Source organism: Musa acuminata, chromosome BXJ3-11 (assembly GCF_036884655.1).
Source record: "Musa acuminata AAA Group cultivar baxijiao chromosome BXJ3-11, Cavendish_Baxijiao_AAA, whole genome shotgun sequence".
Taxonomy (NCBI): Eukaryota; Viridiplantae; Streptophyta; class Magnoliopsida; order Zingiberales; family Musaceae; genus Musa; species Musa acuminata.
Window position 1 is genome coordinate 498,326 of NC_088359.1, and position 26,694 is coordinate 525,019.

Genomic DNA, 26,694 nt, shown 5'->3' on the forward strand with positions numbered 1-26,694 from the left:
AAACCGAATCATACAAAGCAACCCCAAATCATGCTTAATAACAGCAAAGTATATAATCCATAGTATCATCAAGTAGTACTCCAGTAAAAACCAAATGAAACACTCATCATGCTCCTTTTTTTTTGTGTGGAAGAGAGAGCATAGAAAACAAAAAAGTACCATCACAACTTCAATACTAATGTCATTTATGTTGTCGATCTTCATAATCCAGAATCAAATCTGAAGTTTTAAGTTTTCCTCGTTAAACTGGTCATCAACTGGTTCTCAGGATAATATGGACACCACTGTCGGTATCCACAATGCCACTAAGCTCGCCCACTTTGAGTGCATAGGTAGCTTCTTCAAAGGGCTTCTGCATCTGTCCCCGCCCAAAACGACCTGCAGTATTTAAGAAAATAATTGAGGTCAATGCAGGCAGGTAACACCATTTATGGGATGTTAAAAAGGGGTGAGAAGAGCAGAACATCATTATTCTGCAAGCATGGTAGGATCCTTGAATCCTAAGGAAATGGTGAACTATTTTCATACCAATGCAATTAGAGTTAATCAAAGCTGCGAATATAAATTCATCATACTTTTTAAGTCGCATCAGCATATTTTAAGTAGCACAGCCACAAAATCTTGATTTGTTTAGATTGCACAGGATAATGCTTTTTTATGTTCAAGGGACAGAGATTAAAAAAAAAAAGTATCACAATGATAGAAGAGATATTTCTTAGTCTCTTAATATCAGTTATCAAAGCTGCAATCTACGAATATAACATGATATGAAAATCATGACAGCCTTCAACCAACAACAAAATTTGATATAAAAGTTTTGAAAATTAATAAAACAAAAGAAGTTCAGGAGTGAAACAGATGAATTATGTATGCAATCTTATCCTCAAACATGGGAAAACAATCAATACAGCACCCAGGTTGCAACCGAACAAATCCTATGGTTGCACCTTGGAGTACGCATGTTCTTCAGAACATACTACTAGTTGTTAAAGTTTTGGCTTAAATACTAATGTGTTACAATTAAAGGTTTAATAAGACAAGAAAATATATGATTGACTATCTCATCCCTTTTACTCATAAATGTATGTTTACCAAGCTGTGAAAGCATACTGTCCTATACCCTGATACAAATCAACTATTCCTTATCCATCACTTTATTGTGCTCGCAAGAAACTTAATTAAAATCAGAACTTCATAACTTTTCTATTTTACTAACATGCATCCATATGGTTACGATTAAATATAATCACCAATTCTGTAAGCAGCTAGTACAACTACATGTCCTCACTTCAACTTGATCCATATTGAGAGCTAACTACTGGAAGCTTTTTCCAAATCAGCTCTGACTGCTTCCAGCAACATTATAATGTCATATCCTCTCAAGACACCATCTACACTTTTTGTTGAATGACTCTGTAAACATGAAACTCTCTGGATGAGGCATACACAACTTTCATGGCATTCTAAAAAAAAAAAAACAAAGACTAGATCAAGATGGAAAACAACATACAGCATCACTTTCTGGTAATTCATTGAGAAAACATTGCATGATCAGCTTTACAGAAAGTTGAATAAACTATCATACCCACTCAAAGCCATAAGAATTTCTGATTGTTTCACCAAGCCCAAAACATTCAACTGCAGGGAAAGCTTGAGACCTTCATATTTAAATTTGCAGGCAACTAGATATGTTTTGATGTCTAGAAGCTATTTCTCATGGATATTTTTAGATACATGGTCTGAAGTTGTTTCTTTGAAGTCAATCACTTATCCAAAAACCATTAAAATATAGGCTTTCTAAGTTTTTGCAATCTTACTTAGTAGTTGAACAGAGGTTTGCAACGATAACAAATGGACCAAATAAGCATCAACAAGGCTCTAATGAAAAGCTTCAGCTTCCCCAAGTCTTATCTCATCAATCCTTCAACAGTTGGTCCACATGATGATTTTGAAGGCTAGAGTCCTAAGACAATCATCAAAGCGAGCTGAACCAACTATTTTCACCTAACTGAAGTAGAAAACTTGTAGAAACAAATTGGATTCAATATTGTTCTGTATCAAATTAAACATAGTGGTGATACAGTGAAAACTTTATATGTATCAAGAAATATCCATGTTTTTGTTCTTTTTCATATAGAGGTAAGAATGTAGAATCTGAAGTTTTGGCTAACACTGTTTGTTAAATGTGAATGAGCAACTACAAGAGTCATACAGCAAACTAGGTTTAGTTTAGACTTACTGTGTTCCTGTACTTGTTCTCTTATTGTGTTATTTGCTTTTTGACTTACCTCATGTAATGCACATTAGCCCTAGTTCTATAAGAGTAGGAGCTAGCTTATTTAGAGACTAAGAATCAGTAGAAGCATCAAACTGATACTAGAGGACTGTCAATGTTGTACACCAAACAGATGCTAGACCCACACTAACCTAAAGCATCAAGTTAAACCTAACTCAGGATAATTTAAATACATAATAGTATAAAATATATAAGAGTGATCATTGGACACTAAAAGAATTCTCTTATCTAAAATATGCAAGCATTATGACAAGTTGCTTCGAACAAAGTACCACCAAGTCAACGAGAACATATTATAACATGTTTGTTGTAGGGTAATCTTAGGACGACATCACATGCGTAGCAGAAAAACAAAAACAAAAATCCCATATTTTCACAAAAAAGTTTCATCATCGTGCGAAGATTGGTGCGCAAAATCCGCAAAATTGAAAACTGCACGTATAAGAAAGATGTATTACCTAGAGAGATCATATATTCCTGAAATGAGAGAATGAAAAAGGTCAAGTGTCCTCCTTTCTAGCGACGATCCACACAGCAGGGGCTACAAAGCTGCTCCTCAAATCGCTATCCAAATCTTCACACACCTCAAATAGGGGCTGCTGGCTGAGGAGGAGAATAAGAGACGACAACCAAAAAGGCCTAACCTATGAACCTTTAGTTTCCTCCTATTTATAGAGGTCCCCTATCAACTTAACCCTAATGGATCCTGCCCTATTGGGTACTGAATCTCCATCCAACCACCCAAGTCTCTTACATTAGTGGGTCTCTACCCAATAATCTCTCATTTGCTCTTATTAGATCTTATGTATAAGATCTAATAATTCAGGGGCTTATTAGATATCCAAAAAGATAAAAGCTCTAACGGATATCTCATATCCGAACCTCTACTCGTCGTAACACCTACCATATGTGTGTGACTATCTAGGCTCAATATCGAGCTGGTCGTGAGTCATACCTATCAGAATTCTTTCTGGCTCAATGAATTACTATATAATTTACTCGACTCATCGACTGCGAACGTATTATGCTACTACGTCAGTCCCCAAACAATACAAAAGAATACAATCATTTGGATCTATTTGTCCTTAGTTACCATGTACATATAATCCCTCATCAACTAATACTCCAGAGATCATATACCGGGCATGATGCTGTCAGGCTCATACGGTTTCTACTCGAGTCTCGCTCTAATCGGATTCTCCCAAAGAACTCTTTCTCTTTCAATCTGATTGACCCTGACCATGGATTTGTCTGAGCAAGAACACATGAGATATTCCTCTTATGATACCGAGAGTGGATGATCCTTTATTGATACTTAATAGCACTCGTAAGATTTCCCGATAACCGATTGTGCTGGATCTGGAACTTCCAGACCTATAAGTCCGGTATTAAAGAGTGATATACTCATATAGGACATCCTTGGTATCTCGAGTCTGAGGACCAGATGCACCGTTGGGACGACAAAATCATTATATGACAATGAGGTATCATCAACCATCTAACATTTAGTAAACGGATCAATCAGTGAACTCATTCTTCAATGAGCACCTATACTGTATCCTTAGTGTCTCTGCACGAACAGCTATGAGACCAATTGCTTCCATCATATGGACGGATATACAGTACATCAGTCTGTCCGATTATCTCGATGTCCCTATCGAGTAACATATGATCAGGATTATTTATGATCTATGTTTAAAGGTGAATTAATCTCATTATCATGATCTTATCATGATCCGATTCTCATTGCACGTATCTATGAACATAACAATATATATGTAACAAATAATATAAAATGAAAAAATATCATAATAATAATAAACAAAAAGAATACGTATTCACGTGATTGACTTGTTGCTCTTGACTAGTACTAGCTCCATTGCATATCTTATAAAAATTTGTTACTTATAGTACTTAATCAAAGAAAAAAAAATAGTTTTAAGCTTGTGTGAGTCTAGTGATCCCATTCAATGATAACAACATGCCTTAAATAATACTACAGTAAAATACCAAAATATTAATGGTCTTCTTTTCCACTCAAAGATCATTTAATGTATCTTGGAGTTGGATCCATCTCCTACCATAATATACTATTTTAAATAACATCCACAGCATACACAATGCGCTGATTTTTTAACTGATCTAAAGATTCCACCCTATACTCATCAAATTCCTACAATCCATGACATTAAATCTTATAAAAGACTCATTTTTACCAGATCGCAATACGCACAAATCAGACATGCTGGTAACATCATAGATGAATTTAAATAAGGAAAGATAAAAATCAAAGGATCGAAAGATTGGTGCATAATATCAAACAGAACACATCGAAGAAGATATTTAACGTAATAGATCAAACATCTCACTGTCGTCACGGGATCGCGAGAGAGGCAGAACAATCAACGCGGGACAAACCAACAAATCGAGGATGAAAGGGAAAAACGAATCCAGAAACGTAACCCTAGAAAGGGAAAGATGGAGGTGGGAAGATGAACTGACCGAGATCGCCGCCGCGCTTGGCGGAGCTGCAGTCGGAGTGGAGGACGGCGACGTCCTGGAAGCGGGCCTTTCCGGAGTCGATGTCGTCGCGGAGGGTGAGGAGCTGGCGTACGGCGGCGTCGCGAGTGGTCGCAGAGATGACTCGACCGTCGGGATCCTTCCACGAGGCCTTGCGCCGAGAACCCTCGTGCTTGATCAGTATGTGCGATGCCCTCACCTGCTCCGCAGCCATCTTCTTCTCGCTTCCCCGCCTCTCCTCCTAGAGCGCGGCTTCAGACGGGATTAAGACGCGAGGGTAAAAGCGGCGATTTAATTTATTGGAATATATATATATATATATATATGTATATACATATATATATATATATGTATATACATATATATATATATATATATATATATATGTATATATATATAAACCGAGCTCTCCTTATAACGTCTCGTAATTTGATTTGGATTCGTTTATGGAAGAACCTGACCCCGTTGGTCGATCTTTCTCCACTTACTCTATCCCACATCGCCTGTGGCGGAAACTAGATGCGATCTCGTATTTGTAGATTTCTTGCACGTAGCTTACGCAATGCAACATCGATGTTCATATTGAAGTTAAAATAAATAAATATAATTTTATGGTAAAATTATCCCATTTTTTGGGGTTTTTTTCTTGGGGGTTGTCATCCGATTGATGGAGGGTAAGCTGCTGATAAGACCCTAAAGGTCTTATCATATGCTCTGATACCAAATGCTAAGACCTTAAAATCTTATTGTCGCTCTGATACCAAATGATAAGACCATAAATATCTCATCGTAGGCTCTGATACCAAATGATAAGACCCTAAAGGTCTTATCGTAGGCTCTGATACTAAATGATAAGACCCTAAAGGTCTTATCGTCGCTCTGATACTAAATGATAAGACTCTAAAGTCTTATCGTGGCTCTGATACCAAATGATAAGATCCAAAAGTCTTATCGTAAAAAAAAAGAAGAGAAAGGGGATGATCACTTCGAGTGAATCGACCTCCTAAGGTTTATAAAAGACAGAATAATATTTTTCATAGATTACCGAAAAGAAACAGTTATATCCCTATTTATAGAATTCCACCCATAGTCCATCAGGACTTGAACTTTAATAATAAATAAATATTAAATAAATCTCTACTTGACTCTAATGGAACAAAATCAACTCAATAAACAATTAAACTAAACAGACTCAATAAACATTATAAAAAAAAGTTCCTAACAGCTCCCCACCCGATTGTAGTATTACCCCCTCTTCCACTACTTCAATACCACAAAGGTCCACGGCTCCTCTCGATCCAGCCGTGGATCGTGATCTGCTTTCTCTTTCCCCTTATCCTTCGTCACTTGCGGCTCTGCTCTAATTCGTGGGAGAAGCAACGCTGTAATCGGGTCTCTGCAACGTCCCAGAGACCACGACGGTGAAGGGTCGTAGAGGATTGCATGCCTGCGCGCGTGAAGAACTTGGACTTGATGTCGTTGCACGCGAAGGACCAAGTCTGAGGAGGAGGAGGTTCCGGCAAAGAGCCAAAGGACACCGGCGACGAAGGTGATGCCCTCAAATTCGAATGATTCCAATATAACTTAGATTATCTTGGTTCATTTACATGGAGAATGTAAACAGATATGATGATGACCGCATTGACTGGTTGACAAAACATGTAAACATCAGCCATAGACCACCACATAGGATGAAGATGGTGGAAGTTGCAAGTTTGCAGAACACTATCTGTAGTAGTGAAACAGTGAACGATGGCATGGCAGACCACTGGAACTTCCAAACAACTTCACAGAACTGTAGCTTATGACAACAATAATCTAATAACAAGAGTAGAGCAAAAAGTAGCTTAACTCACTCTACTATCATGCAAAAGCATATCACTAGTCGCCTGAATTAGTTCCACAAAAGAATTAACAGGTATTCTGCCATAATTGTCTCAGCAATAAATTTCACAGATTTAAGACAATCAGGCCATTCCAAAGCAATCCATATGTGAAATGCAGGATTACATTATTTTTTGCAGCAGCTACATACATACATATGGTGTCTACCAGAAACACAATTGCTAGTTTCACCATAGGAATGGGATGCACTCACCAGAGCTAGTTGCTGGACATAAGAACTGTGAGGGGAATGAATATGCAGACATGCTGACAAGGACATCTTTTTTTGTAATCATATAATCAATTACAATTTATTCTGGAATGAATTTCGTTGACTAATTTGCATATTATCTCTGGTTCTTTAAATTGCCATCATCATCATATCCGACAATCAAAAACTATATGGAGTTGCATGCAAATTTATCAAGCAGAGATAAAAAGAAGAGGAACCGATCTGCGCATCCGCTCCGGGTTATCGAGGAATGAAACACTCGGACCAGCAAACATGTCAAAATGCACTTACTACATTTTGAGACAATTATATAGAGTTGGCTGACAATTTCTTTAATCTATAGGCCAAGAATATGAAAAAACAAAAATCCGAAAAAGCTAGACAAAATAATCCCATTGTTGAAGAGTATACGATCTTTTGCCTCATTCCTGTTCAAGATGCAACTAAAGGAAGAGGCTACATCAACAAGCTGACAGAATCTAGTCGATGCCATACAGACTGACACCCAAGAAAATGTTTGTGCATTTAATGGACGATCATATTGGTTAGATGCAAGTTGGAGGAATGAAAAGGATCTTGCCCCAGTGTTAAGTTGAAAGATAATTAATTGAAGAAAACTGTACTGGCCTTGGATCTATAATAAGTTTAATACTTTCTACAGAAAATCTTTAGCATGACCTTCATGCTCTCCTTCTGTCGACTAGTTTCCAAAGTATTCCACACACTTGTACATATGATAACTACTCTGCTAAAACATTAGATTTCCTCCTGGGTAGGGAACCTGGACTTAGAATGTCACCACCATCATCGCTATCAGAAAGTGGATGAGACCGGACAATTAAGCCAACTAATTGAAAAGGCGAATCCATTGAGAAAAGGATAGATAAATGGAAGTGAGATTATGTTTTGACACCAGCACTAAAGAATCTGCCAAAGCATTCAAATTGCCAAGAGAAGGAAGTGGAATCATCTTTGAGACCTTTTTCTTTTCAACACCAGAAAGTTGAAGCAAAAGACAAGGTAGATATGGGACACAGCTTGGGTTACATTAACAGAAAAAGGATCAAGAGACAGAACATTCACATGCCCCAGCGAGCACTACCATCATGCATGCCTAAAGAAAGAAAACCTAACATTCTGCCAGAACCATGGCAGCATCTTATCGACATGAGTTGGCCATCCATCAACACTTGAATTTTGTAGTAAGTTATGCATGAGGTTCAGACACGGAAGTGATGACAATTGATTCATTGCAATCCCCCTTGACTCAAAATTTCAATTTTGTGAATCAATCTTTTAGCATTTGGATCATAACCTTATCTCCAAACTTCTCTACATCCAACAATGTGGAAACAAGAATTTAAACTGACGAACGATCGATAGTAAACTAACCAAACCGTGATGCAAAGGAAGGTCAAATTCAACTTACCGAGCCTTTTTCCGTGACCTGAATGAGAATCCACCTGGTGGTGATGGTGAGAACTCAGGCGGGAGGTGCGGAGGCTCGGACTCCCCAGTGAGCATGCTTAATATTTCCTTACTAGACGGGCGGCGGGCCGGAAACCACTGCAGACACAGAAGCGCAACTCTGATGCAGAGAAGGGCCTGGTCTTTGTCAACACACTGGAGGCAGGGGTCAACAAGATCCAGTAGCTTCCCTGAATGGGCAGCATGCCGTGCCCATGAGATGAGGTTTGCTCGCTCAAACTCCGACATGGGAGAGGCCGTCACTTGCAGCGGTCTCCTCCCTGAGATGATGACCAACAGAAGAACACCAAAGCTATAAATGTCACACTTCTCCGAGAGCGGCCCACCGCTGCCATACTCAGGAGCCACATAGCAAACAGTGCCCCTCATGCTTGGTGTGCTACTCACCGTTCCACTTCTTGGGATATCCCCACTAGCCCACTCCTGGCTGCTTCTCCTTCCACCAGTTCTGATCTCTCCGCTAATACGATCTATGTACCAATCCATGCTGCTACGGCTGCCGCGGCTGGAGTTCTTTTTCTTCTTCCACCTCTTCTTCTTCTCTGAAGGTGAAGCAAAGTCGGAGTAGTCGTCATCGTCCTGCCACCATTTTTGCTCTCCACGTCCACCGTCGCTGCTCTGGGACTTGGCCATTGCCCGCCACTTATGTTTCTGCGTCAGCTCCTCGCAGAACTCCTCCCGCCACCATTCCCTCGCGGGCCGGCTCTTCTCTTTCTTCTGCAGCCTCTCCTCGTCCAACGAAGCCCGCCACTCTGTCTTGGGATGGGTCTTCTTTGGCTGTGGTCTCCCACCGTTCGAGGGTTTCGGCAAGCATTCCTCGGCAGCGGTGCCCGGAGAGGCGGTCATCCAATCGCTCCTGGGCCTATCTTTCTTGACCTCTGATCGAATCCATTCCATAACGTAGTCCTTGACGCTGCCCCCCGTCTCCGAGTTCGGTCCCTCGCCGCTGATGTCCTGCCTCCACCACCAGCTTTTGCCGGACGAGGGCCCGGCCTTGTCCTTCCCGCCCCCCCTTCGTCGACCGGACAGCGATGCGTCCTTCCCGCTGTCGACGCTCGATCCATCGACGCCTGCTCCAGCCTCCGAAGCGGAGGCCACTTCCAAGACGGTCACTGGTGACGCCACCGTGCCTCCCTCATCTTCTTCCGCTGACCTGTCGGTGGCAGCGATGCCGGTCGCTCCCCCGTTCATCGCTTCTTCGAACAGAATCGTAGTTGGTGCCATGCTCTCTGGCATCTCTTCCATGGCCAAGGCCGAGGCATCGTCCTCTCCGTCTCCGACCACCGAATCTTTCACCCTCTCATTTCTTGACTTCTTGGAACCGTTCACCACGCACTTGTCGAGATCGATATCGACGACCACCTCCGCCTCGGCAGGGAGATGGTCCACGGGAACGTTGGATATAAGACGGGCGAGGCCGAAGTCGGAGATCTTGGCCGAGAGGTGAGCGTCGAGGAGGATGTTGCTGGGCTTGATGTCACCGTGTATCACGGGCGGATCGCAGACGGCGTGGAGGAAGTTGAGGCCACAGGCGACGTCGATCACCAAGCCGAACCGCCGCGCCCAGTCCAGCAGCTCCGGGGACCGACGATCTAATAGCGCATCCTGGAGGCTCCCGTTGTGCATCAGCTCGTAGACCAAGAGGAGCTTCCTACCGGGCGCAGGCGCGTGGGTGGCGGCGGCTTCCGAGACCTCCAGCGAGTCCTCCACCTCCCGCCGTCTCCACCACCTCCACCAAAGCCGGCGGCGACTGCCGTCATCGTAGCAGTAGCCAAGAGCCGGAACGACGGCGACGGCTGCGGAGGAGGTCACGGGAAGGATCTTGGCGGCGAGGGCGAGCTCGTTTTGGAACTCGCGCTCGCCCTGGAGGGAGCCGCATGAGTTCATGAGTTTGACGGCAACTTCCTCGCCGGAGGGGAGGGCGCCGCGGTACACGGGGCCGAAGCTGCCCTGGCCGAGGAGGTGGGAAGGCGCGAAGGACGCGGTGGCTCGACGAAGCTGGCGGTAGGTGAACCGACGGAGGGGGCTGGCGAGGGTGGAGGCAGCGGGGTGGGTGCCGCCGCCTCCGCGGGCGAGGCGGCGGTAGAAGATCAAAGCCACGGCGACGGCGAGGACCGCGGCCAGGACGGCGGCCTTGCCTGCGATAGCCGGTATCGGAATGGGTTGGCGGTGGTGCTGAATCCGACGGAGCCCCAGCTCTTCCACTGGCGGAGGGCGGGACGGCATCAGTAAGTCTCAACTCTCAACCCTCGGATTGCGATGCCAAAAGTTACAGAGAGAGAGAGAGAGAGAGAGAGAGAGCGAGAGAGTACGGAAATCTTGGAGAAGGTAATGGAAAGGAATGAAGTAAAAGGTTTGGTCCTTTTTGTTCCACGCTATTGCATTGTCAAGCACACGAGAGTGAGATCGATCGATCGATCGGAAGGAAGGAGAATAGATGGCTTATTATTCTCTCACTACTATTATTCTCTATGCATAGTTTTGTTTTTGCCAATGATTCTTTCAGTTAAGAGTGTTGATCAGCAGATGGAAGATTGGAAGTATTTATTAGAGGTGATGTGTTGTCCATATATTAGAAGAAGCTTGGCCCTCTGATCAGTGATGGGAATAGTAATGTGTGGTGGCGATGATAGTGTTCCACATCCTTTTTGCGTCCACCACAAAAGCATCTTTCTTCAGGTGATGTATCGGAAGCGACTTTGATGTACCATTCATTTATCGTGAACATGAGACATAGCATAGCATCCGTAAGATAAATGATGTAATAGACATACCATTTATCGTAACTAAAATAGCTTCTTCTTCTTTTTTTTAGGATTATTATATTAATGGATTACTCGAGAATAATAGCTGCTGTCCAATTCAAATGGGCAGAAGCAATTGAGTTGAGAGAGAAAGAGAGAGATTTGTGAACCATATGTCTCCCTGTCAGGAAAACAAACACACATTGTGGAAGGAATATATTGGCCATCTGTTGTCTGCAAGTGCATTAAAAACAACAAAAATCTTGCATTGCATCAGTGAGAGGGGGACGTATAGATAAAGAGGAAGAGACTTGCAAAGTGACCGTCCGCCCAAGTTTTAAGTCGACATCTCTTTGAATCGACGCGAATAAAGAAAGCAAATTTTGGAATAACTTACCGACGTGGTTGAACAAACACAAAACATTATTTCTCATATAAAATAATATTTTTAAATTAAAAAATTTACTAGAAAAATCTTCACTATTAGGTTTTTTTTTATGTCTGATGATGATGATGCCTCTCGTAATCGGTTTTACTGTTTGTTTTTTTTATATGGACAAATATATTGTCACTCTTTAAGTTAAATTACATCATATCATGATCAAAATAGAATTTATGATATTCTTTTCCTGTTGAATTGGTCCAATTTGATTTGTATCATTTCTAACACAAGCTTTCCTATTCTCTTTCCTTTTATTGTTTGAAGACCACAACATAGTTCGTAATCGATGAATCGATTAAATTATTATGAAGATAATAATTCATTGAATTAGATAGAATTAATAAATATGACTCATAATCAACTCGATATTGGGCCTAGAAGGTTACACACATATGGTAAGTGTTACGATAAATAAAGATTCGGATATAAGATATATATCGGAACTCCTATCTTATTAAATATCCAATAAACTCATGAATTATTGAATCTTATAGATAAGATTTTATTGTTGAAAAATTTGAGATAGCATCATATGCACAGTGTAAGAAAAGAAAATAAAATCTCATAATTTTCAAAAAAAAAAAAATTTCATCGTCGTGAAAAGATTAATACGTAAAAACTTACAAAACTGCACAAATATCCAATAAGATAAAGTTATGATAAATAGAAGATCGTAAATCCTTAAATCATATTTTTATAACATGAGAATCTAGAAGAACGTTAACACAATAATCGACCATCATATGACTTGAAACAATTGTTGGCCAAACCACTGTTGTAATAACACAAATAATCCAATCCAACCCAAGTATTATCATCCAAAAATAAAATAAAAAACATAATTTCATGCATCGAGCAAAGGTGAAGCAACATCAATAATATCACTAATAGCATAGCATCCATCAATGTATATTACCCTAACAGCGACTATTTCAAACAATGGTCGACGAAAATCATCTGAAGAGTAATGATAATAATAATATGTCTGATAGACCCAATCATACTATTGTAGGTAACGATAAATCAAAGTTCGCTATACCATGATATACTGCTCGATATGAGCGATATATACCGATCTAACAAAAGACCGATATGGATGATACATATCAATTTATCGATATACCTCAGCATACCATGTGTCCATCTATGTCGGTATCATACCAAATCGATAATCGATCGGTACATTGGTACAAACCGATAAGGCAAACCATGTGATAAATAATCATCAAGAGTTGACTACAGTAACGTTATACAACAGTATCTTGGGGATCTGGTGCAATCTACACATCATTTGTTCACTCTAAGAAACTTACGGAAACAGACTGCACCGGTGGATCATCATTTTCTAACGGTTACGAGCTCCCCTAAGCTGAAAATAGTTCAAACATTCGACCCATGTCCTGCTACACTGGTTCTTTAGGAGTTCTGAATCAACGTGCAACAGTATTTCCAGGCAGCAGCTAATGGGCTTCACACATTGTCCATCTCCTCCGTGGATTTCTTGTATTCTGGCTTCAACTCATGAGTTCCTTGATTAGGTCCTCTCTTATTATAGACGCAAAGATCATTTAGTATTTCTTTCAGGAATTGCTGCAAAGAGAAATTTAACAAGTCAGTGGACAAGAGCCTAACAAGTCCATAGGAAGAAGCAACTGATTCATAAAGTCATAATGAGCTTCATTATGCTACCAAAACAGAGCAATAACTAAAGCAGTAAATACAATGTTCAAACTTCAGAGAATGGCTGGCAGCCTGAGAATATACTGCTCATACATCTGTTGGCCTGAGAATATACTTTTCACACATCTGGCAGGCCAAATATATATTCTCACAGTTCACTACAGGTAGGAAGCATTTTAGACCAGAAAAACTTAACATCATACTAAATTCCTGCACACTCTAAACATGCATATTTTTGTTCATGGACTAATTAATATTATCGTTTATGTACTAAGGTAGCAAGATATACATATGTCCACAATCAATACAAGAAATCAAACATTTAAAAGAGTATCGATCCATTCTTTAGTAGTTTATAGGTAAAAAAGAACTTTGCCATCATTAGCGATATGAGAAGCACAAGAAGATACTGTAGCAGAATTTTATCTCAAGAATGGTTGGTCACAATATGCTAGTCCAGTTACGACTCTTCTGGAGTCAGTGAAGTTGCATTCCTCTGACTAAAAGCATAATGTCCGAGTTGAAGCACAAACCTCAGGTTGATCAGTCTCTTGGACTAGTTGCTTCAGTGCCCAATTTGGTTGCCTTTCAAAGAGTTTAAAGATAATATTCTCCAATTCACGACGATCCCTACGTGTTCGTTTTGCATCAGATCCTTTTGTTGGAGTTAGTTTCTTCTTGTCCTGGTGCACAAAAACATCAAAGCAAAATAAAATATCAAGCTATGTGTAAATAGCAAACCAAACAAACTTGATATTAACAAAAAATGTGAAATATTAGTTATAATGGAATCAAGCATTGAACTTCTTGCCACAAGTAGCTTTACAGATATTGAAATGGTGGAGAAAGTAGCAAGGCATTGTAAGACACTAGGTCCTATGCACCAAGGAAATATAATTTCCACGAAGAGATAACAATGAAATGTAACATGTTACCCAACAAATGTACAAGAATATGTAATATATAATATAAAAACACTTGAAGCATGTAAGATCTGGCATAGTAACAGGTGAAGGGTACATATGTACCTTGTCCCTTTGAGTAAAAAAAAAATTTACCTTCGAACCAGATGGAACCAGACCAACCATACCAGGCATGGGCCTCATGAGCACTCCGTGATCGTTGTCAATTACCTTAAGCCAAAATTTATAAATAAATAAAAAGTTTAGCTTCAATAGCAAAGATAAAACTCAGATGAATGGAAAAAATAAACTGCATCTACCTGCACTTGTCTAGTTTTGATCATAGCTCTGTTAGTCCTTTCACGACATAATTTTCCATAATCCCCAAAATTCTCACTATGAGGCTCCATGTCAAATTTATGTTCTACCTTCCCCTCCAATGAAAATTTTCCTACATTAGCAATTGAATTTTATTTCAACATATTAGACTCCATATAGAAATGCAATAAATATTTAATGCAGAAAAATCTGTTCAACGGGTACAATAACCGAAGAAGGATATGATCACTCGTACCAACATCCTAGAAAAAGGATTATTGTTTTGCCATACAAGGGCATATTTACCAGAAAGCTAAAACAGTATATCTTCATACTAGTTATTAATCAACACAATCTCAATGTCCAAAAAAGGTTTATTCACATGTACATAAACTGACATGGGCATTCTTCCAAACAAGAAACTATTACTCTACCCTCCTGACAAGTCAGCCTCACCATTGTTGGCATCAAACAGATACTTTAAAGTTTAAACCTTGATCTCAAGTATAAATATGTTCATATAAAAAGAGGAAAAACATGAAAATATATGGTTTTATTAGCAGTTCTACTCGTGGAATATCTTAGCCTTAAATAATGGGCCATATGTATTTTTTAATTATACACAGGAAAGAAGTATTTCATGATAAGAGGAGTGTATTGTGGATCTTCATTAGCAACTCATGTAATAAGCTCTGAAATAGAACTTAGAACTGAGGCAACAGGAAACTGAATGGTTGTGATATAGATATATTATAAACCAAAAAGTTAAAAATAGAGAAACAAAAGTGAACATTAGAAAAACAATTAAAAGTTGCAGCAGCATCCCCTTTGACACAACATGATATCTCCATCACGGTCATAGACTCAAAGGCCACCACTACTCCATAAAGAAAAGCTTTATGCTCGGATATTCTTGATTTTCTTATCTGAACATACACAAAGAAGTATTTACATGGACCCTATACCTGCCATAGGCATATATGTATATCTAATATCTAATGGTAGAATTAATGACAGAGAACAATGTTATTCATGATAATCATACATATGAAACAGATCAGATGTTCCTCATTTTCAGCTTTGTAAATTAAAGAGGAATCCAGTGCCTTGAAACAAGTGACAATTTCATATCCATAAAATGTGAGACAAAAATCCATTATGAGCCATCACAGCCAGAGTATTCAGACAGCTTTGATGTAGAATCTGGAAAACTGTAACAGTAAAGGGATGGTATGGGGGCTGAAGAGGCTGAAGAGAGAATGGTGCAGAGGGGGAGATGTGAAGCCCCAGAAGAAGAACGAGAACCATATCTATAACTAATCATGGGGTATTAGCTGTTTAGATTTAATTTACATAATTCCAAACTGGAATATTTAAACATGACCTAGCCTTAAATATCAATCCACTCAATATATGGCCCAACCCTTAATGCACAAAGGTACAAATCATTACCAATATCCAGTGTATGAGATGCATGGTACCACAAGGACCACTCGGCACTATGACATGCTTGTTTAAACATTCATAAGTGGCCCTTTCCTTGTTGGATCCATTAATCTACAAATATGCATTCCTAAATCTGCTCTGCTCTGATATCAATTGTCACTACCCAATATATCTGCTAGTCCAATAACTTATATGAAATGAGTCAAACAAACGAACCAAAATGCTTAAGATGAAGTTACTAATAGTAAGACAGTTTAACCTTATGTATTAATTGAAATGACTAAGAACAAAAGGGACATCAGATTTTAATAAAGAGATGGCATAAAGATAAGGGTGAACTTCCTCCAAGTGGGAGGACCAATGCATCACATTTTATAAAAGAGATGATAGAAGGTAAGGGCAGCAGAATGAAAAATTTTGGGCAATGAGAATGTACTTGCATAATTAATATTTTGTAGCAATGGTAAATAAATTCTGATCCGAGCCACCGATTCAAAGACGAAGGACATATTTTGTGCAATTCTAGCACCTCTATTTCTTATCTCCCTTGATTCGTTGAAAGGTGAGGCATAAACAATGGCCTAGGCCATCATATCCCATAAATAAAAGGGTATGGCTTTGTTTTCGAACTTGTTTAATGTAACATACAAATGATTCGGTATGGTAGGATCAACCAAATTATGAACATCCGAGATTTTTCTTTTTTGCCCTTTTTATTATGACCCTTCTAGGACATATCAGATACTTGACCAACGTAAATCAAGTCATATGGGTGTTCAATACCTTATGGATACTGTAACAGCCATCTCAAGCCAAAATGATATACAAACTCCAGAGAACTTGTTTAATGTTCAGAACTATGTTTGTGCTCTCCAAAAATCTCTCTGCATTGTAGATAGTAAAAACACCAAATACCGGTGATCTTGCAAAATTTATGCTAAAATGACGTATGTACATGCAACTCATCAGAAATAAAGTGACCCAAGAACTGATGTAGGAGCAATTTAGTTTATATGTTATTTGAATAAATTTTATTAATTCAGACTTCAGAGATATTTTGCATATGTTATAAGTTGCCACATGATAACATCTACTCAAGGCGAAGAAAAAAGAGACAAATGCAAAAAAAAAAAAAAAGTGTAAGAGATCTAGTTCGTTATCGATTGAATATTGTAAATCTTGATTGAAGATATTAAATATTCATCTATACAAAGATGGAAGACTATCAATCAATAATGTTATAAAAAAAAATCCTTCAAATCAAGTCAAGAATATTACATTCTTCAAAGAAAGGAACAGAACGTATATTAAATTTGATGCAATTCTAATTTTTTCATATTTCTATGTTTCCTTTTTCTTCTTGTACTTGAACCCCTTTTTGAAATGGCTAGAACATAATAATGGAGATCAACAGAAATGGATCAGTAAATTGAGTTTTTTCTACCCGTGTGAGTGGTACAAGTCCACAGTTGTTTTTCCGATAAAATGATTCTATCGTCCATGTGCAAGACCTTCATCAGAGGAAGTATTCTCCTTGAGCCAGAGCGAGTCTCATAGTTATTATCTTTCGATTATTATCTTTCTCTTCTCTCTTTCTATTCCTCTAATATCAAAAAAAATTCTATTGTTGCTCATTCTACATCAAAAACTCATCAAGCAATCATGTTGTAGTCCCTTTTGATGGCATAAGCAATAGTAAGTCTCATGATTTATTTTAGAACATGGAATAGATAAAGAGTTCAAGAGGCTATGATTATAGCTTAAAGCAAGCACAGAAAAAGGGTTAAAGCTGCACTAATCTCCACAAGCCCCATGCCGATGGAAGCCTCATGTAGAATGCCACCCTTTTTTACACAAAAGGTTGTCGTAATAAAAAAAGCCAGTAAATTGTCTACAACAAACAATATAAAGATCAGAAAGCTATGTTCCTCTCAACTATTTTAGTGATGAAAAGCATCAAACAAATACACCTTGTTTCAGATTCACCTAAATTTGATTCCCATTTGGCTCAAGAACCAGGCTAGGCAGTCATATTATGTTGGTACAATCTTGTGACTAGAGTTTGTCAGTATTAGTTGGTGACTCCATGTCCAACCAACTGAAAAGCATAATCAACTAATAACAAACATCCTTCCAACTGTAAAGAGAATCACATAAAATAAGAAATCAAGCTAGTCATATGGTGTCCCAAGTCACTCGAAAGACGACCAATGAGAGGAGTAAATCTCCAGTTCACTGACAAAGTCAAGAAAAGCACACAGCTACAGAAGTCAAATATTTACAAAAATGTAAATCCCATAAATGATATAGACGTCTTCTCACAAAAGTGTAATACCCCGATTTAGTCACACATCATGAAAACCATATCGGAAGTGACAAAGATTAAAATTGACTTATAAAGGTATAATTGATGGCCTATTAACTTAAGATCAAGCATTTTGGACTTCAAGGTCAACGAGGTTTATGGGTCAATCATCTCATCAAGTTGAGTTATGGCATTAGATATCAGAGCCACCCTATTATTGGCATGGTGAGAGGCCCAAATATAAAATGGCTTCTATGAATGGGATTAGAGAGCACGCTATGGCATGAAGGCACCACTCATTTATGCCTCACATGCACCAGTTTGAATCTGGGTTATGTTCGGAGAAGCCAAGCCACTAAGTGGGGGGAGATTGTAAAATCTTGATTTAATCCCACATCGGAAAATGAGTAAAGACTAAGGTTGAAGAATCCCAAGATAGACAAGTGATGGACCCACATAGTTAAGAATGGTCAAACTAAAATAATATGATTACAAACATGATAATAAGCGAGTGGACTCCTACAGTTATGATGGTTAAGTTAACGATGAGGTTAATTCTCTGTCACAACAAGTTTAGGAGCCAAGTATGAGGTTATGAAATTGCTGGTAAGAGCCAAGAGTTGTGATGTAGATATGTGAGATGTTATGCATGGTTGAGATGATGATTGCATGCAGATTAAGATGGTCAAGTTTGAGTTGATAGAATGTCGTTGAGAGAGTCTGTGGTATAGGGGAGGCATGACCAATATAGCACAAGTGAATAAATGAGATTGTTGGGTATTCCACTTGAGAGGATAGTCTAATATGGAGAAGATGTGAGACAATGGTATGGCAACATCCACGGGCCCATTACTCATTGGCTTAATCTTTTGGGTCCAATGATATCCATCATTTGAGTATGAGCCCTCTGCTAGTGGCTAGTTGGCCAAATTCTTCACCCTATCAAGGCGGTAGGGGAACACGGGAAATTAATCTCCAGAAAATTAGCACCAACAAGTAATAAGCATATAAAATTATGCTAATTTAATGTGTAATATCGAGTATCGACTAGGAGAACTCAATTTAATGCATGACCTTGACGAAAACTCAACAACCCAATGTGAACATATTTTAACTTGGTTATTCACCACTCGCTACAGATATCCACAAAATGATAAAACAGATAGATGGTAATCTCATAAAGAAGGTACTGAATGCTAATGCTCCTCCAGCTAACTAAATTAGCTTACCGGGTGGTTTTACAAGGAAAATTTTGTGACACAGGTTTAGAAGTGCCAGCACAAACAGCATAATATGGTGTTATTGCACATTACCATATGATGAAGGTGCATACAGCATGATATGGTAATATACACAATAGGATGGCCCTTTTATATGCAAAAACATAAAGAAATTCTGGTCCAGACTTTATTTATCAGCAGAAGCTCACAACTGACCATCAATTGGATAAGTGGGATCCCTGTATGGTGTCACCGACTCACCAGTCATTGGTAATTTGGTATGGACATTACAAATTTAACCTGTAATGTCCAGTTCAACAAAATGCATAAGATGGGTTTGTAACAAAAGATAGGCATATGCTTACCTTGATTAGATTCAGAAAGGACACACATTGGAACAAAGTCTTTAAACATATTCAGAGTGTAACTCTTTGGTGTATTGCCAGAATCAGTTTGAGCCATTTCCATCTTAAACTGCAAGTTCAAACCATAATATTACTCAAAGGCATATTTATTTTATGGATGTTGAAATTAACATGCCTGAGCCATAAGAGTCTAATAATGCTTTGAAAACTGCCAAAATTTTAAAAGCCAATCTAATTCTACAATGGCAAAAAACTATCACTTAAAGAAAACAAAGAATCACCTTTTACTAAAGAAAACTATTCTTTCACCTTTTACTAAAGAAAACAAAGAATCAAATGAACTGAAAACAAAAATAAGGGCCAAAGTAGAGGTAGCTCAGCCAGAAGATCGAACATAACAAAATCTTGTTAATGCTAAGCTAGAAATGAAAGACTGACACAAACAGCTGGTCCCTACCATTGACTGTGCCTGAACATCACAGGCCTATCTAACTAGAACGTCTGAAGGTTATAACAAAAAAATGAGAGCACAGAGGTAGAAGGGTTTGCCAATAACTTCTAGGTGCAATATTATTCTATATCATGCCAGTTTCTTGACAAGAGACAGAATGGAGTGTGCCAACACCATCTGGCATGGTATATTTTGCCAAAAAAAAAAGTGCCTTGTAGAAGCATCTTAAAGTTTTTGGTTTCTGAACTATGCTTTCTACAATTTTAGGGCCATAAATGAGGCAATTGACTAAACTCTAAAAAAACCCAACACGGTCTTTTTGCTCTGATCGCTGAGAATATAAGTAAAATGTAATTTCCTAAATCATCAGAGTGATCTATGTTTGAGCTTCCTGAGACCACACTACCAAAACGGATCAGAATAATCTTCAAGACAACTTAGACTACCTAGTTCAATGTATGGTATGAACAAATTTAACCATCATGAAAGATCAAGGATTCATTCATTAATTATTCATTGACTGTTTAAGGGGCAGCAACACCCAATATCAGTTACAGGAGTCAGAATGGCTGATGTGCACAAAGCAGCTACATTTGCATTTTCCATTCCAATTGAGTTAGCAGATAAGCTTTATCGAGCTATCACACTAGATTGAGCTAGAAACCTTAAGCAACAATTCAAATGCAACAAAGTGCACTTTAGAGACTTAAAATCAACTTCTGAAAGCTTGTTAATTTTTTTCAAGCATATCTTTCTGCAGTACTTGCCAGCCGCTAACATGTAGGTCAGACTGTGTGACTTGTCTATTTGTATTTCCCTGACCTTGGACCAAGAAAATGTTCGAACTACTGCATTAGCAACAGAGAGCTTACCGAAAGAGATGTGAATGGTGTCTGAATTTCAAGAAAAAGAGAGACAAATTACATGGTTGGATTTTCTCTCTATGCTGAGCCTATCATTAACGAAGAGATTATGGAAGTCAAATGTAAAATAGTTGGATTTATATACATCTTTCTTTAGAAGTCAAACCTACTCCAAGCCACACTCCGTGAGTTCCAGATTCACATAAGGTTCCTACAAAGCAACACATCATCACATGAACTCTCCTAGTTCGCACTAATTACCTCCTTCATATCGTTACTCCTGCTACATCTAATCCAACAAACGTAAGCCAACCTAAAAGTCGGAGAGTTCAATTTCCTCGTTGGCATTAAAAAAAAATCAGGCAAAAAAAAAAAAGAAGAAGAAGAAAGGATAGATGGGATCCATGGATGAGGCCACGAGGGCAAGAGATCGTCATACATCCACCGAGACGACAACAACAACAACATCAACAAATTCAAGAAACCTAATTAAAGAAATTGAAGAAAGGGCGATTACCTGGAGGGAGGAGGGGCCATCGGGGCGGAGGGGATCGAGGGAGAGGACAACCTTGGCGACGACGGGATTAGGGTTGGAGGAGTCGGCAGAGGCGGAGGATGACTGCCACGACCGCGAAACCACCGGTGGGCACTTCATCAACCACACCGACCTCTCCGCCCGGCCCGTCTCTAGCACGATCCGCCCGTCCTCCATTCTCTCTCGGCCCCTTTTCTCCTTTTCCCCGACTTCTAGTTACCGAGTCTCCTCTCTTCCTTTTACTTCTACTCGGGTCACTACTCTCGACGGAGTACAGAGTCTGTGTGGCTTCGGTTTTTGAGCATGTAGCTACGGAGAGTTTGGGGCTTCCGTACGTGGAAGGAACGGTGACGAGGGCCGAATTTGAAGCCTATTTGGATCGGGTCCAAACAGGCCCAGTCACCCACCGACACCGACACCGACAGGAGCTAACACGATGCCCAAACTGAGCGTGCCCTATAAAAACGCCAACGACTCATAATATTATCGAATATATTAAATTATGAAAACATGAAATATGCTTGATGAAGTAAAAAAGATGTATCTCATGCATAGGCCGAATTTTCTGTGACCAAACTGATTGAACATTACCCCTAATTAATTACCCTAAAGCAAACGACTACTATTTGACAAGCATATTGATAATTCCAAAAACAATGTTCTTGTGACTAAGTTACAGAAGAATTACTGGAAAGTCAACTGATAGACCGGTTGAGACCTAGCAATCAAGAACTACATGAAAGAAACAACATGAACATTTCATTATCATAAATAGAAAAAGGTTACATATTACAGCACCATTATCACAAAATAAATCATTTTGCAAATCAACCGATGAACACCGTACCATACTGAACATCACCCATTTGTATTACGAAGGATATCAAAGACGACCTAGAAGTTATAGAAAAAGAAAGAATCGAGATCACTCTTCTTAATCTTCCGCCTCCAACGACCATTGCAAAGAAAAATGAGGTGAACTTGTATCTATAACCTTCCTAGAGCTTGTCTCGGAGAGTTGAGTGTTCGAAATCCATCTTTCAGCACGTTGACCAATCCTTCATTTTGACGTTTGATTCTTCTATTTCAACGATTTGCTTTTCGATAGTTCAAATCTACGATCAAAGTTTCTCTTATGTCATTTATCTCAAATATTTATTAGTCCATAATATTATCAAAATCTGAGATTCGATAATACCTACCCTCTAGGTGGTCGTGAGTTGTAGATGTTAGAACTCCTTCTGACTGAGTAAATTATTATCTTCATAATAATTCACTTGACTCATTAACTATAAAAGTACTATGACAACTACGTCATAGTCCGTAGACGATATACGGGGATTCAATTCATTGGATCTGTTTATCCTTTATTTTTGTGTATCTTTAGTATATCATTTATATAATATCTCAGAGATAATATATTGGGCATGGGTCTATTAGACCCATACGGAATCTACTCGAGTCTCGCTCCAATTGGATTCTCTCGGAAAACTTATATTTTTTTTTAATTCGAATGATCCTAATTAGGGATTTGCTTGAATAAAAATATATAGGATATTCCTATACCAAGAGCGGATATTTTTTTATTGACACTTAATTATCCTCGTAAGGTTAGCTATCACTCTCAATAACTAGGACCACACAAGTAGTTATAAGACAAACTGTCTCTATCATATGGAGTATATAATATACTCTGGTTATCTCGATATTTTTTTTAATAACGTATAACTAAGATTATTTAACATAAATATAAATCAATCTCATTATCATATATATATATATATATATATATATATATATATATATATATATATATATATATATATATATATATATATATATATATATGACGTTGCAGATGAATGACATTAGCATTGTGATAGTTGATTAATTTATCCCAATGAACTTTTTATTTTTTTTATGAGAAAAATTAAAATACTGATCGGATTGACAATATTTACTTCCTCAATTAGATCTTCTGATTTGTGGATGGATCACTAATCTCTTTTTTTTTGTATATATATATATATATATATATATATATATATATATATATATATTGAGTGCTGATCTACCACCCACCATCCGATCTATTAGACCTTTCTAAATGGTATTTCTTTTCCTAAAAACGAAAAAGAAAACTCCTGTTGTAGTACATAGTCACACAATCCAAACCATGCTGCCCCCAGAAATGGCAGAACAAAAGCAGCACGCCCCAAGGACACCTTATCCGATGTGCCTGGGTGTTCCCCTGCAACGCAACCCCCCCCTTCAGCGCAATCAAACTGTGCATGGCACAGCCGCGAAGAGAGAAAAAGGTTCTGGGAAAAAGAGGAGGATGGATACTTGGAGGGCACGTCGGATGGGTTCGCTTCGTGATGTCGATGAAGACGGTAATTAATATGGCTTAATCTAAGATCTTAATCCAGCAGATGGTACGTGATTTGTTTTATATTCTTAACAAAGACTGAATTCCTGTAAAGATGATGTTGGTCATTGTAGCCACAAACAGAGAAGAAGAAAACATGTTTTCAAACCATGAACAGAACAGGAGGACCATACGATGCAAATAGAGACTCTTATTTTCTTTTGCTATCAGAAAATGTAAATGTTGGATCGACAAAAAGTAGTGATACATGAACAGGACCACACTGTAGCACTCCATAAAGTTTCCTATAATTTGGCTCAATAAAGTGGTCTTAAGACTATATATAGTATTTGATGATCATTAGAAGTGGGAACAAAGATCATGCCCTGTTCTGTCAAAAGATAAATGTTGGATCAAGTGTTTTTTTTTTCTTGTCCAAGTCACAGACTGATTTCCATGTATTTGTATATTACAAGATGGGCTTCACAGGCCCCCACAGGCCTACTTCTCTCCACTGTGACCGTCACCTCACTTTAGCTCCTTAAAAAGGTGCGAGGGGCAAACCAAAGGAAGAAGAAACCACAGCCATAGACAACCACAGTTACATTGAGATTGCCAAACAAGCTCTGTACTTCACTTCCCTCGGCAAAGAAACCAAAGCTTCACTGGAGAGAAGGAGAGGGAGAGGGAGAGAGAGGGGTTCTGTGTTCCATATCTGAGTTATTTACTGGTTGTGGATTGATGGAAACTGAAGCACAGGCTCTGCCGATGACCAAGAGGCCATCATCCACCTCGCGGTTCCGAAGGGTCTGCGTCTTCTGTGGCAGCAGCCCCGGGAAGAAAGCCAGCTACCAGCTTGCAGCTATCCAACTCGGCCATGAATTGGTCAGTCCTTTAATCTGTATCTCTTCCTTTTCCTTGAGATCTTTGCTTCTTCTGGCTAATTGAAAGGAGTTAAGCCGTCAATTCCATCACCAAATGCAACCCATGATGGTCTCAGAGTTGTTCTGTGCTTTGCTCTTGGTGTGTGGCTTCATGCTTCTCCGTTTTGCAGGTCCAAAGGAACATAGACTTGGTGTATGGTGGGGGAAGTGTTGGCCTCATGGGTCTTGTCTCTCAAGCTGTTCATGAAGGCGGTCGCCATGTCCTGGGGTACTCTCTCTCTCTCTCTCTCTCTCTCTCTCTGTATATTGTATACAACAGTATGTGCTCAACATACTCATGCTGTGGACATGTCTGCAGAGTCATTCCCAGGACACTAATGCCGAGAGAGGTATGTGTTGCTTTCTCTTATTTCCTTCTAATTCATTGCCTGCGATAGATCAGGATTAGCTGCACAACTCACACCTGGTTTTATTTGAGGGCTTGCAGATCACAGGTGAGACTGTAGGAGAGGTGAGGGCTGTCTCAGGAATGCACCAGCGGAAGGCCGAGATGGCCCGTCAAGCCGATGCCTTTATAGCATTGCCTGGTAAGCACCATCTCTGTGCCAAACGAGGAGTCGACTTTCCATCTTTCCGAGCACTGACGTCGTAGTATACGACTTTTTCGTCTTCTTTTTGATGCACTAACTTATGACCCCATGCGCTTCACCGAGCAGAGGAATCTAAGCTACAGTCTGATACAGCGTTGAGAACTCTTTTTATCTCGTGTACTCCAGTTTGACCATGCATCTTGTTGTTGTTGGTGTGGCTACCTAGGTGGCTACGGAACCCTGGAAGAACTGCTGGAAGTCATAACCTGGGCTCAGCTGGGCATCCACGACAAACCGGTAAACCCTACGTCGAGCTCATACTTCTCTCCCGACTGTTCCTTCTCACTCTCAAGGGAATTGGCAGGTGGGTTTGCTGAACGTTGATGGGTACTACGACTCCCTGCTCTCCTTCATCGACAAGGCTGTGGACGAGGGATTCATCACGCCCACCGCGCGCCGCATCATCGTCTCTGCGCAAACTGCTCATGAGCTGCTCTCCAAGCTGGAGGTGCCAACTGCGCATCCGCTGTTCTGCTAATTATCCTTAGAAAAGCTTTAAGCTGTGTGAACACAGGATTACGCGCCGATGCATGAGGGAGTTGCGCCGGAGCTGGGGTGGGAGACGGAGCAGTTGGGGGCACTCGCCCAAGCTGGAGATTGCCCGTTGACCGGGCCTCGTTCGTGGAGCGATGGCTGTCCATTCTCATGTTAATTATGTCATTCTTCGATGATGCTCATCTCCATCGTCTAGTGATCGATGTCGCTATTCTGTGAAATCAATTTATGTGGAGGAGGGGTGGATCCCACCACCACTTGTCTTCTTCTTCACCTCTCTTTCGGTGGGTTGACGTTTTGACCTCAAATATGGTGGGGACGGATACGGTTTGACGGATCACTCGTTTAAGTTTTTATTTTTATTTAGTAGACCACTCAAACACAAAAGCCTTCATAATATATCATGTGCACCATCTAAACTAACAACAAATTAATAAATAATAAATATTAATAATAAATGTTAATTTGGATCCTTTAATGTCTTCTAATATTTCGAAAGGGATATTATGTCAAATTAATTATCAATAATGTTTTTTTGAGAGGTAAATAGGAAAATCACTAACTCTACAGGGATATATAAGTAATTTTGTTTCCACTTAGTGTAAA

At 39.4% G+C, this 26,694-nt stretch overlaps 3 protein-coding genes and 1 pseudogene across 3 annotated transcripts; 1 reads left to right on the forward strand and 3 right to left on the reverse strand.

Annotated features, from left to right (window-relative positions):
* Positions 1-11: 11 nt before the first annotated feature.
* On the reverse strand, positions 12-5,113 carry LOC103970077 (peptidyl-prolyl cis-trans isomerase Pin1-like). The gene is made up of 2 exons (XM_009383714.3): positions 4,799-5,113; positions 12-378 (listed from the first exon to the last, which is right to left on the reverse strand). The coding sequence occupies exons 1-2, from the start codon at positions 5,028-5,030 to the stop codon at positions 254-256; spliced, it is 357 nt and encodes a 118-aa protein (XP_009381989.2). The 5' UTR covers positions 5,031-5,113; the 3' UTR covers positions 12-253.
* Positions 5,114-7,248: 2,135 nt separating this feature from the next.
* LOC135652919 (receptor-like serine/threonine-protein kinase At2g45590) lies at positions 7,249-10,928 on the reverse strand. Its single transcript, XM_065174255.1, has one exon. The coding sequence runs from the start codon at positions 10,644-10,646 to the stop codon at positions 8,358-8,360; it is 2,289 nt and encodes a 762-aa protein (XP_065030327.1). The 5' UTR covers positions 10,647-10,928; the 3' UTR covers positions 7,249-8,357.
* Positions 10,929-12,804: 1,876 nt separating this feature from the next.
* Positions 12,805-21,967, reverse strand: LOC135653330 (transcription initiation factor IIF subunit beta-like). The gene is made up of 6 exons (XM_065175204.1): positions 21,674-21,967; positions 19,843-19,951; positions 14,509-14,639; positions 14,345-14,419; positions 13,820-13,969; positions 12,805-13,196 (listed from the first exon to the last, which is right to left on the reverse strand). Exons 1-6 carry the CDS (start codon positions 21,866-21,868, stop codon positions 13,077-13,079), a joined length of 780 nt encoding a protein of 259 aa, XP_065031276.1. The 5' UTR covers positions 21,869-21,967; the 3' UTR covers positions 12,805-13,076.
* Positions 21,968-24,616: 2,649 nt separating this feature from the next.
* Positions 24,617-26,361, forward strand: LOC135653331 (cytokinin riboside 5'-monophosphate phosphoribohydrolase LOG3-like; annotated as a pseudogene).
* Positions 26,362-26,694: the final 333 nt, after the last annotated feature.